Source organism: Rhipicephalus microplus, chromosome 4 (genome assembly GCF_043290135.1).
Source record: "Rhipicephalus microplus isolate Deutch F79 chromosome 4, USDA_Rmic, whole genome shotgun sequence".
Taxonomy (NCBI): Eukaryota; Metazoa; Arthropoda; class Arachnida; order Ixodida; family Ixodidae; genus Rhipicephalus; species Rhipicephalus microplus.
Genome location: NC_134703.1, coordinates 9,523,577 through 9,539,798, shown reverse-complemented (window position 1 = coordinate 9,539,798; position 16,222 = coordinate 9,523,577). Strand labels below are relative to the sequence as shown.

General features: G+C 44.7%; 1 protein-coding gene across 1 annotated transcript in view; it reads right to left on the bottom strand.

The window, feature by feature from the left end:
* Positions 1-202: 202 nt before the first annotated feature.
* LOC119171523 (atrial natriuretic peptide receptor 1) overlaps positions 203-16,222 on the bottom strand; it is a 770,478-nt gene continuing 754,458 nt past the window's right edge. The window contains exons 20-21 of the mRNA XM_075892139.1: positions 13,409-13,500; positions 203-4,036 (exon numbers count right to left, since the gene is read on the bottom strand). Coding sequence (XP_075748254.1) covers positions 3,926-4,036; positions 13,409-13,500 — 203 coding nt within the window. The 3' untranslated portion in view covers positions 203-3,925. The remainder of the gene's footprint in view (positions 4,037-13,408; positions 13,501-16,222) is intronic.

Here is a 16,222-nt window from a genome sequence, read left to right as displayed (position 1 = left end):
GGGCGACGTGGCCTGGCTCATACCCCATGTTTATTCCGTTCTTCACTTCTTCCTTATCTACTTCTCCTAACCATCCCTGCCTTCTTACGTCACACACACACACACACACACACACACACACACACACACACACACACACACACACACACACACACACACATATATATATATATATATATATATATATATATATATATATATATATATATATATAATAAAATGGCAGAACATGTAGTTGGGCCGAAGTCAATGTTGCTCCTTCTATACTCAAATTAAATGAGTGAAACAGCACCGAGGTAAAGCGCGGCGTGCTTGAAATGTACTGCAGATAACGGACGAGTGTTTGTCCATAAAAAGGCTGGGAAATGAAGAAACGTAAAAAATAATACTGATAAACAGTAGTCCTAAGTCAGTTATCGTAAACTATGCCGTTGTAACATCCTAAAATTAGACACCACTGCTTTAGCAGGAGACAAAAAGCTGGCAAACGCATAATTTATTCCTTTCACAGTTTATCGCTACTATAAACAAGTTTATTGTATACCAAATGTCCTACTATTTGTGGAAGAACATAACTGAGTTAAGAGATATCATAAGCCACCCTCAAAATAATAAACTTTGCGAAATGACTTTAAAAGGAGGCGAGCACATAAGAGTGGAAGCTCAATGGTGTGCTCACACACTCAATTAAGTAGATCAGGTGTGACCTGCAACTCATTCACGCTGATGTAACAAAACAGAACGCATTAAACTTTCTGGCCCTTTTCCATAATAACTTACGCTAGATGATTGTAATTTTGTTACTATAATAATTCTTATAACATTACTAAGCCTCAATATTTTTTTTTTCATGTCTGTACTTGCTTCCCGAAGAAAGCACTTAAAGGTCTAGGACGTTCTTCGGTGATTGTGGTTCGCTATTGCACGTAAACGAAGAAACAGGTAATGTGTTTTTTTACCTATGTCTTGTGTAGAAATGGTTTTTAATTACGCAAAGCTTCACTATTTATACTGCAATGCCAAAGCGCTATGTCTTGTCGACAAGAACAGAGCACAGCCCTAAATTTTTGCAGACGCTGGCATTTTCTCTGAGTATGCATTGCATTTTTTAATGAAAAGCTCGCAATATTCGTAAAATGGCTTGATATAGTACACTGAGTCATGGGCAGCTAATTTTCAATAATTGAGCCTTTACTTAAGTAATAAAATTTTCACAATGGCATGAACGCATTTTCGGGTACACGATTGGGTAAGATGAACGCATACCCTTTAATAATGAGGCAACCAGTTAATAGATAAAATCTCTGGCGAAGAAGAGATGAAAACGTAAACGAGGCACATTTTCTATTCCGCCACATCACAGAGCAAATGCGAGTCGCACAAGCCTCAAGAAGGATTTGGGTGACAGACTACTCCAGCAACTTTTGTTTACACCCAATTTGTACTCAGTGAGGCTCAACAACAATTATCTATTAACAAGTATCATGGGTTACATCATATTTCAACACATTAGCACATCCTCAAACAATAACATGTAATTTGATACGTGAGAATCGTATCTGCGGGAGTTTGTACTTACAGAATAATAACGTGGAATCCTAGTCTCAATGTTTTATAGTTTACTATCTTACAGGTACTATACCACTTGGTTCGGCCTTTCTAAGTGTAGTAAATGTGTCTAGGCTTTCCATAGTAACTGATAACAGTTATTTAGCAGTTCGCAACAATTTATACCCTATGAATTTGCAAACGAGTGAAATTATATGTCTATTCCGAACACATCAAACTGCGACGTTGCCACACTCACACCGGGCACCCTGCACAATAACACAACTACGTTACTTCGTTTCAATTTATGCGGCGCAGATGAACATTATGCAGCATCTTGCGCACCACATAAGTGTATCGGCTGTGCCAACGGAAAATCACATGGAGTGTGCAGTAATTTGCGTTTACTCGCTCGTATGACTGCATCCAGAAGATGACGCTGTTCATGATACATTTTGAGGTTTTGCGACACCATTTATTCTTGCTAGATATCTGTACCTGAAACTAAAATATTGGAAAACACTTGAACTTCCACAAAACAAAAAAAAAAAGTTCAGCATGCGCTTCAGCGTCAGGCTTCGCCTAACCGACGTCACAGACAAATATCAGCACAACATTTGAGCCTACCGCTGCTGGTGCTCATAGCGCGCGCGTTAATGGTGGCGTTTTTAAGCAGCTATGAACAATCAGCTCCCACGTTTGCATGTTTTCTAGACACGTGAATGCATATAAAATGTCTACCTATATTTATTGAGCAGGGCTTCATCCAATCGCCTCGTAACGTTGGAGTCGTTTTAAAAATGCCACATAGGTCACTTCGCCTCATTGATTCTCACATTATGGAAGATCTGCCGAAATAATTCATATTATTTTCATATTTCTCTATTATTCGTTCACGGGCAAGATGATTTTTTCGTTCGCAATCAACGACTCCGACGCCAGCGCTGCAATTTCAGCGAAACGAACTCTCTACCGCTATTGCGCTATAAAAAAAGGCGTCTAGTTTGATAAAAACTGCGTTACGTCTGAAGGCCAGGACAACAGTTTGAAGGCGTTTGAATCAAGAAATTCATCAAATTCTTTCTTCATACAAATCATCTATATGCATCAAATAATATCAACGTAGCACTGAGATTTAAAAAATAAACACACAAACAAACAAACAAAAACACTATTTTTTAAAAATTGTCGTTCACTTCATGTGTCCTTTAAACGTTTTCCGGCAGTATATGTAGGTGGTGTCGAAAATTCGGCAGTGAATTTCAGCACATAACTCATTTGTGGCTTTTAGTTTTGAGCGGATTTTTTGTTCACCTAATTTGCTCGCATTTACAGTAACAGACACAAGAAGCTGTTTTAAAACAATAAAACGGTGTGTCTGAACAAAAGTAATACCGATATCAATAATATAAATTTGCAAATAGGCTCACATCGTACTGTCGTGTGTAAGAAATATATGTCCGCGCTAAACAGAGCTATGCTTTTGTCACATGTTAATTGCAATCTTTTGGTTATGACCATTTTTCTTTCCTTCGCCTAAACCTCCCTTTCGTTTTCAACAAGAGCATACAGTTTTCATACCCGCCCCTTTGTGTCCGAACTTAAATGTGATCAAAGATTTTAGTACCTCGGTTTCGTGTTATCGTAGCGTGCACTAAATAACCAAGGCAGAATATTTAGCTGTACAAACAATTTAGTTGCGGACATTCCTCAGTGTTTGTCGCTCGTGTACGGAACGCTTTCTGTGGATGGAATAAGCAGTATGTGTTGAGACTCATTTAGTAGGCTAATGTAACGATGATAGCATGTTGGCTTTCGCTTTTCAGTGATATAATGTTGCCTTACTCGCTTCCTAGATGTAGCGTTCCTGAAGGCTATCGTGGAGTGAACACAGGGTTTTTTTCCAACAATGTGGCAATCCATTGTTACCAAGAATACCCAGCAACTCTTCTACTGATAATTCATCGACCGCTGTGCTCAGTAGAATCGGGGCCACATTAGGTGGCTTATGTAGAGAAGCTCGCGACAAACAGGTTTTTCATAGAAGCTCTGATCGGTGGCTCATGATGGGCAATGGCTTCCGAAAAAGAAAACCTTGACCGGCCTTCGAAACGAGGGTTCACTACGTCTGTTGGAAAATGATGTCCTCAGTGGCACCATGGGGGAGTGTCACATATCGAAGCCAGTGCAGTGTTCAGAGCTTGCCCTTGTTTAAAAGTACATGAGAACGTCACATAATCACCCAAGCCCCTGTCCCATCGATGTCCGCGAGGAGCTAGCAATTATCGCCAGGCTCACAGTGGCGAATGCAGTCCTCGGCGCTTGAAAAGTCAAATTGAGCGGCCGACGGCGCTGCCAGGGTCACGCACTTCAGAGGTCATATCTTGGTCTCCTTTCGCACTTCCGTCGACGGTGTGAGCAGACCAGTGGAGCTGCCGTCTCTCTCTTGCTCGCCCAGCAGCCAGTAGGTCGTCATCTTTCCTTTGCCCTGAAAGGTGCGTATAGTTGATTATCACAATGCCATTCGTACTGGTATAGTCCAAAATTTAGAGCAAGCAATCCCGACGACTTGTCGCGCTGACGCAGTACATAACTACACTGGCTAAAGCTATTTGAAATGCTCCAAATGCTCCAATGACGTGATTTGTACTCATTGTGTCTAGCCTCTGAGCAGTGCGTCATAGGCCTTTGGGTGGAATTAAACATCTCTTTAAGATGTCCCGCGTGCAAACATGCGCTTTCAGAACCTAAGCACGTTTTCTACAACACTGATGCTTTGGATCACCGTTGCGTGCCCGAGGCGTAACACTCTCATACATCTAAGAACACGTTGAAACGCTGCTTCTTGCGTTCTCTCAACGCTACATGCGCACACTCTGACATACCCTTAGATGACCATTTTCTGGGGAAATGTTTTAACATGGAAGTGTTTTATGCCGGCGTCCACCAAGACTGCAGTAACGTACCTCCGTGAAGAAAATGACCTCTAAAATAACACGACCCGAAGATGGATGAATGGATGGATGAAAAACTTTTATTGGGGTCCTGAAGGATTCCACCCCCGTTTCATAGGGGTAGGATCGCGGGCCGCTCCCACGTAGGGACGGGGAGGCCCAGCCTCACCGCCGCATCGTGGGCCTTCTGGACAGCCTTGAGTTGTTGTATGAGAACCGGACTCGTGAGCATTAAATGAAAGGAGTTCTCAGAAAATTCTTCATTTTTTCTTTGTAAAGAGGGGCACCTCCAGAGCATGTGGTTAAAATCACTGCGATTCTGGCAGTCTGGACAAAGTTCTGAAATATCGGAGTAAAGACAAAAAAAAAAAAAAATGGCAGATCCCACATACCTGGGAATCAACGTTATGCGAAGCATGCGGAGGGAAGGGGACCGTGTTGCATTTCTTTTATTGAGCGACACGTCATGAAATGATGCTAAATATAAGTAAAAGTGTTGCAGATGTTTATATAACCAGTTGTTTGCACTTGCGCAACGATGCCTACTGGCACATGTGTATTAGCAACACCAGAAGCTGATACTAAGCGCTGATGCTCGCGAAGATTCTGGCCCTGGACACTGCTACACAAAGCAACTTTAGCGCATGGTAACTAACCACAATTGACGTTAACCTGACGTGACGGTTGTATCAAAGGAGTGCATATGCAATGTTCATGAAATTGGGCAGGGAGCACTGCAACCCCTATTGACGCTACACGAGTATTTGCGTCTATACGAAAAATAGTTCCGAGACCTGGCGTAGCTTTGTGGTAGAATGCTTGACTGCCACGTTGAATGCTTGGGTTCGATTCCAACTGGAACCTTGAAATTTATTATTTGCATTCGTTGGGGCATCAACGCTGCCTATGTCAGGTTTTTGTTAACATAGACATTTATTCTATGCTTTCGTTGGGTCGACGCTACCGATGTTGGGTATTGCTTAACGCTCATGCGTTAAAACTGCCCATGTGTGTTCTCGTCGTTCCTGAATAGATCACCTGTGTAAATCACCTGTGGCACATATCAACATACATGTGGCACATACACGCCCGTGGGTATATGCCACTATCTGGCGGGAAGTGTTTGACGACGTACACGATGGGATTCTGAGATTATTCATGTCTTGACCAGCACGTTATATTCGTCAAGCCATCTTACCCTCCTATGCTCATTTTGGTTCACGCCATGTTAATGGGGTGACCACGAAAGCACCCAAACGTAAGCGGCTAGATAGACAAGCTCACAGTCGCCGAAGTTCGTCAAGAAATGCTTCGCATTTAAAAGTTATGTCATCCAACTTACAATCTCTCGTTCAGCGACAACAGCTGCCGAACATGCTATCCACTGCGTCACAGTCACATACTTTGTAAGAAGAAAAGAAAACACGTCTTCTATAATTACCACTGCCCTCTCACAATACTCTTGGTAAAGTGTAATAATGCATTGTCACCGCGATCCGTGGAATCCACGATTCCTTACTTCAATGCGCAGTTTCTATGCGTTAAACTTATTGAGTGCGTCTCCAATACCAGAAGTGTAATTCTGTCAAAAGCTTAACGCACTGCCAGGTGGCGATCCTACCCAAATCATCGGCGTGGCCCATAGTATCCATTCATACCTATAAAATTAGGATGACTGTCAGTTCCCGCGGCCGCGTTTACGAAGGGTGCGCGCTGCTCAAGCCCTATAACTGCATTCACGCGATCTCCTCGCGACAGCGACAAACGACAGCGACGAGCGACAAGATTTTCTGTCGTGGAAGCTCGTTCGCCGCAGCTTGTCACGTCGTGCGGTTCTAGAAAACTAAAAAGGATCGCTTGTCGCCCGGATGCCAGCGAGGCAGTTTTCGACAACATGGCTGCGCCTATGGTCCCGCGTCAGTTGCAATTTGCTTTCGAGATGATATGTGGGGTTTAACGTCCGAAAACCCCCTGGTGGTTATGAGAGACGTCGTAGTAGAGGGGTCTGGAAATTCTTTAACGTGCACCCGAATTTGAGTACGCGGACCTATACAGTACTTTCGCCTCGATCGAAAATACAGCCCAGCCGGAGCCACTCGACACTTGTTATGCGCGCGTACTTCAAGGGATGCAAGGCATCGACTACCTTATTTACATTCTCATCGTCAGCTTGTGACGATTTGTTCGCCTGCTACAATGCGAAAGCGTCGTGCGAAGTGCGTCGTAGCCGCCGTATAGCGTACGCTTCTAAGCAGCTTGTCGTGGTTAAACTCAAGATTGCGAAAAAAAAAGAGAAGGTCGTGAAATGCGCTTGTGGCTCCCTTATGCCACACAAGACCGTAATAAATTTGGCACGTTGTCTTCGACCAACTTTTAAACCTGTGTTCACTATTTATGGGTATGCACGCGATAGTTTTCATTCAAGCAATAATGACACTTTGTCGCCGACATGCGGTTGCAGCCGTCGCGACGTGACAGTGCGACCGAGCAAGTTTGTCGCTGCCACTTGTCGCTGTCGCTAGGAAATCGCGTGCATGCGGTTAGGGCTTTACTCAGAAAGTCAGATTTGAACGTTTCTAGGTACTCCTCTTGCGTATACTTGTGCGTTTGTCCTGTGAGTATTTCTGTTTTGAGCAGCGTGATTCAAGCGTCGAGATGTGACAGTTGTTTGTCCGCACTCGGTCATTCTTTACACGTTCATTTAGTGTGTTCTGTCTGCTTGAGCTGTGCGCTGCGAGTTTCGAGCTGCTTGCCGTTTTTCGCCTGACATTGCAATTTGTTACTGCAGCATTCATTCCTTCTTACGTATGGCGAAACAATGCACAGTGAATGCGCGAGTACACGTTTCGCTTTCGTGTTATAACGATTCCTTAAAAGGGGGATCAACCACGTTTTTTCATTTGTGAATGCTATGAGCGAAGCAGACGACAGGGGTAATTTTCCCACCTGGGGTTCTTTTAATTCCTCGGTAAAATTCCACTTCTACTACTGGAAACGCACCGGAGAGGACGAACGCGTAGAAACGACTGGTTGAAGGTGCTAATTGTGGATCTCACGATTATGATGCATCACTTCACTTTGCCGAGAGCATTCTGAAATGACAGTTTTGCAGCAAAGTCGAAGCAATGAATGCGATAGCAACCACTTGGAATGCAACGCTCGAAATCGCTCAGATCGAAATCACTCAGATCGAAATCGCTCAGATCGAACGCTCAGATCGAAACGTGCAGCGCGCTGCTCACGCGCACTGACGCACGAAAACAACGTGCACAAGATGAGAGCTAACAAACAACGTATACAGCTCGACGCTTAACCCGCTGTTTAAACAAAAATTACGCGCGAAACGTAAGTACAGGTACAGTGAGGGATATGTAATCGCGGCGTTTCGTGGCGTGGCGAATCATTTTCGGTTCGATCCTCTTGAACTGAGGAGTGATTCTCAAACCGACCGCCACACCGAGCGCTGACGAGGACACGCACGCCTGTGCCACGCTGGCTTGTAAAACATATGAACGCTGCGTGCATGTTGTTGTTCGCGATGACCATAGCTTCAAATATTCACAATCTCGCTCACAACCTCACGACAAAACACCACGAGCGGCACAACGAAAACGCTGTATATTCATGTACAGTCGTCAGCAAACTTAACACGACCGCTCCACAGCATCTCTTTAAACAGTTTGTTTGACGGTAGCGCCGCGTAGCTTTGGACTCTGCGTCCGAGACGCTACTCATACATGCCAACATACTGTACAAACATACCGAGGTATTACCTTTGCGACAGCGCCTAGTGCTTCGCGGCTGGCGTCAGTAAAAGTAGTCCTGCTCATGCGTTGGAGCGTTGGTGTTAAGCTTACTGACGACTGTACGCGCTGCATAAACCAAGCAAAACAAAGCAAGTTAAGTCGTTGCTAGGCAGCCAATACCGCCAGTCGGTACTACTTGTAGACGCAGCGATGAAAACACTATTATAGCCGACGACATCGCTGCTCGCTCATCGTCACTCGATGTCTGACGCGTGGCCTGTAACCTTGTCGAGCACGTCAAAATACTGTCGATGTCTCATGGCCTGCAACGCGCCGTTGAGCCTTTGACGGTCTTTGCGCTCAAAATAAAATAACTTTTACGTTATGAAAGTGGTTCATACTTCGAAAAAGAAACGGAAGCATACCTATCCATCTAATATACGTCACATGCTAAGGCTTATATATAACGTGGCTTTCTATCATCCTTCAGCATCGCTTTTCCATAGGCATCATATTCTACGTATTCCGTCTCTGCATTCTTACCGCCTCTTTATAGCATACAAATCATAAATTAAAGATAACGGCCATTTCCTAGCTCAATTAGCCTGTTTAGAAAGGGGGATGCAAACATATTCAGTGCGCCGTCCAGAGACTTGGAAAGTAACGTTATGTCGAACAAATTACGGGACAAAAATGCTAAAATACAAGCTTCCGGAATTACTAAACTTGTTTAGCAATTAAAACATTGCACCGGAGGGATCATCCACAAAAACTCTGCGTACTTAAAAAAATTGACGGTTACTTGTATTCATAGTTTTAAAATTGTTTTTCCCTTGATATTCCTATGCTAGATTTCGACACAATTTATTGTTTTTTAAGAAAAATTGTTTTTTAAATTCTAACGCATACGTTTTCTCGTTTACTGCTTATACATTTCAACACTGGTTTCTCTAGTTGGAATGTTTTTTTTTTCCTTTTTATGTGATACGAAATGTTGCACTGTGTGATTACGTGATGTTTTCAATGAAATTGCATTGTATTATTTCTAAAATTTATTTTCTTGGTTTTCTCCTTGCCCTATATACGTACACTGTTTTATTAGCATATCACCCAGTCTTTTTGATTGTCATTTTTGGTTTTTCTTTTGCGTTCAGCACAGCCTGCTGTAAATGCGCCGAAGTGTACATGTTTTGGGGGGTCGGAGCTAGTCAAGCTGCTCGTCAGCTTTTTCTCCCTGCCTCCCTCATCCTACGCTTGATGAAAAATAAAGGAGATATTATTATTATCTCGAGTTTGAAGCTTGGTGTCACTGCTCCTTTAAAATGTGCGCGCCTCGGACTCGTATTTAGTATAGCGAACTAGAATATACATTACCTAGGCTGTGCTGCCAAAGTACGAAGTTGTCGCGAAGTATAATCTGCCTACATTTCGCATGCGTTCGTGTTCTCGCGCATCGAGCCGTCGCTTCCCCACCCCCTTACAACAAATATAATTCTCTACAACGTTCCCGCGCTTATCCGCATTTATCCTATAGCGCCTAACTCAATTTTTACGTGGCGATACCGCTAATCACCCATCCGCTCAAATGTTGCAGCTTTCATGCCCAGTAACAGGTTCAAAGAAAAGTGATCGGCGAGGATACCGAGCGGAGAGCAACACCACTGGCTTCTCGGGGGCTCGAGAGAGCCTATATGAGCAGCCCTGTTTCGTCATGTAGGCCATAGAGTTTCCTAAATATACACTAGAGGGAACTCTGGCGCTAGTGTCTATAGGAGCTGCAACGCACGGCGCTTCAGCGAGCATCGGAATGATGGGTAGTACACGGATTTGTCTAATCTTCGTACTTCTGGCTCCGTGTGTGTTCATGTGGCTTGGAACTGTTTTCTCACCAAACAAAAATCAGCAAATGTTCAGCGGTGTGCTACACCGTCTTATTTTTTGAAGCTTACTATTTTAAATCAGGTCACAAAATTCAAAGGGGTTCGTTCTTTCCTTCGAAGCAAAACCAAAACACAGCATTAAACGAAGCCACAAGTATGATTCGCCGCCCGCAAGTACGAGGACTAGACAAATCCGTGTACTAGCCATCTGTTATGTAGTAACTTTTAAACGTGACTATAGCAGACGACAGCACTGCATCACCTAGAAGATGACGATAACGAAGGGGCATTGAAGCTCGCCCATTGAATAAAGAAAAGTAGGCACTCGCGCAGAATGGAGCTGTTGGGACGCCGACACACACACACACACACACACACACACACAGAGATTGACTTTATTTAAACATATCCTAAGGAGGCTGACAAAGGGCTATTCCGACCCTTAATTCAACCTGGAGGCTCCGCCCAGGATGGCGCTGGCAGCCGAAGGCTTGTAGCGATGTCCCGGACCATCTGGACAGCCTGTAGTTGCTGCTTGTATTCGTTGCTCTTGAGGGCTTCCTGCCAAGCCTCTTTGGGTATTCAGTTGTGCTGCGCTATGGGTAGGGCACAGCCAAATCATATGTTCGAAATAGCAATATGGATGGTTGCAAAGGGCGCATGTGGGTGGTGTGTCGGGGTCGACTTTGTGTAAGGTGAATGGTGTTATGTACGTACGTGTTTGAAGTCTTAGAGTTAGGGCTTGTGCTTTCTTAAGTTTTGGATGCGGTGCTAGGAAGGCACGTCTTTGTCCCCGGTAATGTGAATTGATCTCGTGGTATGTGAGTGCATTGACCTGGCTGCAGAGATTCTCGTACCGCTCACTCATCGAGGGTAGTTGTCCGCGGCGCGGTGTGTGAGCTCACGCGCCAGGCGGTTGACCTCATCGTTGGGATTGCAGTGATCGAGTCCCGGTAACTGACCCATGTGGGCTGGGAACCAGGATACGTACATTTGAGCTTTCTCTTCCTAATAAGGGTTTCTTTGCTCTCGTAATCTCTTATTGCGTTGATGGCGAGTTTTCTAGTGCTTGTAGCTACTAGGCCCGCCGCGAACGTTCGCGCCGCAGTCTTAGAGTCTGTGTATATTGTGGAGTAGATTTGGAAGCTCTGCAAAGCTAGCGCGATCGCCATTTACTCTGCTTCGTGGACATGGCTTGTTTGGACGGTTGCCGCGTTTATGAGGTTTCCGTGGATATCCACGACCGCTATGGCAAACGCCTGCCTGCCGTAGTAGCGGGCGGCATCTACGAATAGCGTGTGCGTGTTGTGTTTTTTTTTTATGCCTTGTTTATGAACGCCCTCGCTCTTTCCGTCCTTCGCCCTTTGTTGAACGTTGGATGAACGTTGCGGGGGATTGGCTCAACCCTAATGTGTTTCCTCACGTCATTACCAAGTTGGATTCTTTTCTCTGGTTTAAAAATTGGGCAAATGCCTGCGTCTCGTAGGATGAGATGGCCTGCCTGCGTCAACGACAGGCGTGTGATCTGTGCCACTCTCTGAGCCTCAAAAATTTCTTCGGCTGTGTTGTGCAGACCGAGTTGCTCGAGTTTCTCGTTGTTCGTGCTATTGGGCAAGCGGAGTGCCGTTTTCAGTCCCTTGCGGAGCATGGAGTCGACCTTTTTTATTTCAGCTTTCGCAAGTTTTAGAAACGGGAACGCGTATGCTACGTGACTAACGAGAAAGGCGTGATACACCTTCATGATGTTGTTTTCTAGGAGGCCTGCTCTCTTGTTGGCGATTCTGGCAATGCCCCCTGCAAAATTGTTCGTGCTTTTTTCAAGGCGCTTGAGTGCTTCCTTGTTGTGGCCCTCCTTGGCGCTTAACGTTAGCCCCACTACCTTAACCGTATATACTTGTGGTATCGTTTGGTTGTTCTCAGCTTTGAGCAATACTTGCTGCTCCTCTTCGTCCGGGTTATTATGTATACTTGCTGCTCCTCTTCGTCCGGGCTCATTATGTATAGAATGTGGAAACGTCTTTTGCATTCGCGATCTCCGGTGGGTTGATTGCCATTGCAAACCTTGCATTTCGGCTCTCAGTGATACACGCCGTCTTTTTGTAGCGTTTCACGGCAGTTGTGACATTTCTTGCTCGTCGCGTTTGTGTGCCGGCAAACATCGGCGCGATGGCTGACTCCTCCGCACGTTCTGCAAACATCGACTTGTCGCTTGTAGAGCGAGCAGGGAACCATGGCGGTTCCGCACATCACTGTGCTCGGAACGCGCAACCCGTCGAAGAGGATTGCAACAAATTTGGTCTTTTTAATGGGTCTTGCCTCAATGGCAGTGATATTTCGGTCGTGCACAATCAGGCGTTTGAGCGTTGCGTTGTCAAGGGAGAGGTCAACGTTCTTGATGACGCCCTTGCAGGTATTATCAGGTGCGGCAACGTATGCGGCAACTTTGAACGAGCCTTGGTTTGTGTGCAGTTTCTGCACGTTCACGTATGATGTAGCATTATTTTGGTGTGGCGTAGAAATAACGATCATGATGATAACGTGAAATAACGATGGTGTGAAAAACGTGCGTGGATAAACTCTATGCAACACAATAGAGGGCGATCATTTGCATTATTTACATCACTAAACAAAAAGAAAAAAAAATATTGTTCTGGAAGTTTCAAATAAAACATCAATCTATTTGAAATAGCTGCTGTAGATTGCACAATAGAGTAACTTGCCTCAATGAGCATAGCTCCATTGTAGGATTTAACGTACAACTTTTGAAGGTAATTTTTGAAGGTTATTAGTTTTTGTATGACCGCTTCGGTTTCATTGTCCATCTGTCGTGTAGCACAAACAAAACGAAACTACTCAGAATACCTATGACTCACGGTTATGTGATAGTACGGCGCGTATCGCTCAGTCTGTGGATTCTGTGCGTGCAGCAGTCCGAACCACAAGCGTAGATGATTTTTTTAGAAAGAGGGGGGATACCTTTTAGAAATAGTGATTTTCACTGTGTATGTCATGACGAGAAAGAAACTGAGGGGGGGGGGCACTGGCCCAATGTGACACTTCCTTTCTACGTCACTGATAAAAAGCTTATTCTTGAACGTAGAATTAGGTCACTTTTCAAAATGCCGATAAACGTAAAATGAAGCAGCACAATAAAGCAGTTTTAAAGTCATTCTAATGTGTGCTCAGAATGCACTAAAACTCCTAAAAATAGCATGGGAAATCCGCCCTTCAAAAAGTGAGATGGATTAAACTGATCTTCAAAGGAATATGCCATGCTTACCTTCATTTCAACTTCGCCTCGTAACTCCAGTTGAAAAGTTTTGAATGTATCTAAGACTTCTTTTGTTGATACACTCACGTGGATTTTAAGCGCTGAAAGAAAAAGAACAATACTTGTTCAAGTACACTGTCGATATTTTACTCAACTTTTGTAATGGCACCATGTTAATATATAAATACAAATGCTCGGTATGCTGCTACATAAGCTAACTCGTCAAAGAACTGTGTGTTCACTTCACTAGCATAGAATAACACAAAAACTCCCGAATACCACGAGCCGTGCGTATCAATGATGTACGAAGCATGCATAAAGGAGTTCGCTATGTAGTATTTTAAAGTGAGTACAATCTTAGAAGGCTGGACTCTGCAAACACGTGTGGAAACTTTATACGCTTTCACGTATCTAGAAAACATGCAAACGCGAGAAACCATTGTTCATAGTTGCGTAACGACGCCACCACTAACGTGCGCACGACACGCACCTTATAGTGGTGCGCTGAAATGATTGTTCTTCTAATTGTACTTGACGTTGGTTTCGCGAAGTGTAATCATATGCAGGTTTTCTGGACACATAACAGCGCTTCTCGCGTTCCCGGCTCGAAGCTAGCGCGTTTTCAATGGAACCAGTGAGTTTTTCACAAAAAATTATTTGTAGAGGGAGAATGTTGAAAAACGCAGACAACAGAGCGCGTCTGGGAACCTAAGCGAACGAGAAGGCGGCAGTGATTATGTTGGGGTAAGCTTCAATTTTGTTCCCAGAGCAGTTAAAGATCGTACAATGGGAGTCAATGGAAACGGCAAAAATTGGCCTGTTTTTCGAGACAAAAACATTCACTGCAGTAAAACTAGGCAGGTTCTTTTATTGGTCAGTGCACCGTAAGTAGTCCTGACAACCAGCTTTTGATTGAAGTCATTCTCGACGTGGCGCAATTGACATAACATTCTTCCCTAAAGCGTTTTTTCCGAAGCAGTCCTTCGAATGCTTGTGGCATACTGATAAACTCTTATTTATCGCCAGCTGCTCAGTGGAATTTGTGACCGAGTGCTCTAATCGTATAGCAAGAGGGGGGGGGGGGGGGGTGGGGGTGAAACATAAGCGCGCCGTCAGATGTCGCTATCAAAACAAACCAAGCAAGTTTCTGTTTCAGTTTCAATTTGTCATTGTGATCTTGAGGAGTCTTGTTTTTCTTCATTTTAATTACTTTCTACTGCACTTTTAAATGCTTCACGCATATCACAGTCTTAAGAAGTACATTTGTAATTCTTACTTTGTTCTTTTACACGTCCTAAAGGAAAACAACCCTCGATCAAGTTAGGTGAACAAAGCTCTTTTTTTTTTGTAGGCGCATTGTAATGTAAAATTAGGTGAACGAAGCTACGTCGTTTTTTCGCACGCGTATTATTGTGTAAACTTCCTTTCCATTTTCGTGATTTCGTTATGCTTTTCTCAGGTCCCTACAATTCACCAATGTTAAGAACACGAACTAAGAGTAGAGAAGCAAGCATACTATATGTGAAATTATACGTTTTGCCATTGCTTTTTGAATGCAAAACGCTTCTTTGCGAAGTATCTATCTATCTATCTATCTATCTATCTATCTATCTATCTATCTATCTATCTATCTATCTATCTATCTATCTATCTGTCTGTCTGTCTGTCTGTCTGTCTGTCTGTCTGTCTGTCTGTCTGTCTGTCTGTCTGTCTGTCTGTCTGTCTGTCTGTCTGTCTGTCTAGCGACCTACGTGTGTATATATCGCCGTGTATTCCATACTAATATTTGTCTTCTAGACTAAGAGGCGATATACGTAGTATATATCGCCGTTTATCATATACCGCGGCTACTCGTGGAATCACGAGTAGCCACTGACGTCCACCGGGTGCGTAGTTGCGTTCGTACAGCACGTCGTCGCGAGTGGCGAAGTGCTCGACTTGCCGACGCAACGTGCGAGAAGGGGGGGAAGCCGTCCGCCCAGCCAGGATGTCTAGAATCGAAGCAACCCAAGGGTCCTTGCGTTGCTCAGATGGCATGTCGGCGATGGTGACGGCAGTGGAATCACAGGTTAGACTTTCGCAGCAGTCCGGGCCAGGGGGTAGAGGCGAACGGGATAGGGCGTCTGCGTCCGAATGTTTCCGGCCGGAGCGATAGACCACGCGAATATTATATTCTTGGAGGCGTAATGCCCATCGGGCGAGGTGACCGCTTGGATCCTTCATTGACGACAACCAGCAGAGGGCGTGGTGGTCAGTCACGAAGTCAAAAGGTCGCCCGTACACGTAAGGTCGAAAGTTCTCTATCGCCCAAATAATGCCGAGGCATTCCTTTTTAGTGACGGAATAGTTGATTTCGGCTTTGCTAAGAGTTCTGCTTGCGTAGGCAACCACGTACTCTTGAAAACCGTCTTTCTTCTGTGTGAAAATAGCGCCTAGCCCGACACCACTAGCGCCGGTGTGGATCTCTGTGGGTGCCGATGGGTTGTAGTGTCGCAGAATAGGTGGCGACGGGAGGAGGCGGCGCAGTTCATTGAAAGAATTGTCACAGGTGGCAGACCAGGCTTAAAGGTCTCTAGAGCCGGCAAGGAGCTTGGTCAAAGGAGCGATGATCGTCGCGAAATTGTGGACGAAGCGCCGGAAGTAAGAACAAAGGCCTATGAAGCTTCGGAGCTCTTCCATGGTGGTCGGTTTCGGAAACGCTGAAACGGCTGTAAGTTTGGCAGGGTCAGGAAGAATTCTGTCTTTTGAAACCACGTGGTCAAGGATCGTAAGCTTTCGAGCGGCGAAATGGCACTTCTTCAGATTCAGTTGCAGCCCCGCGGC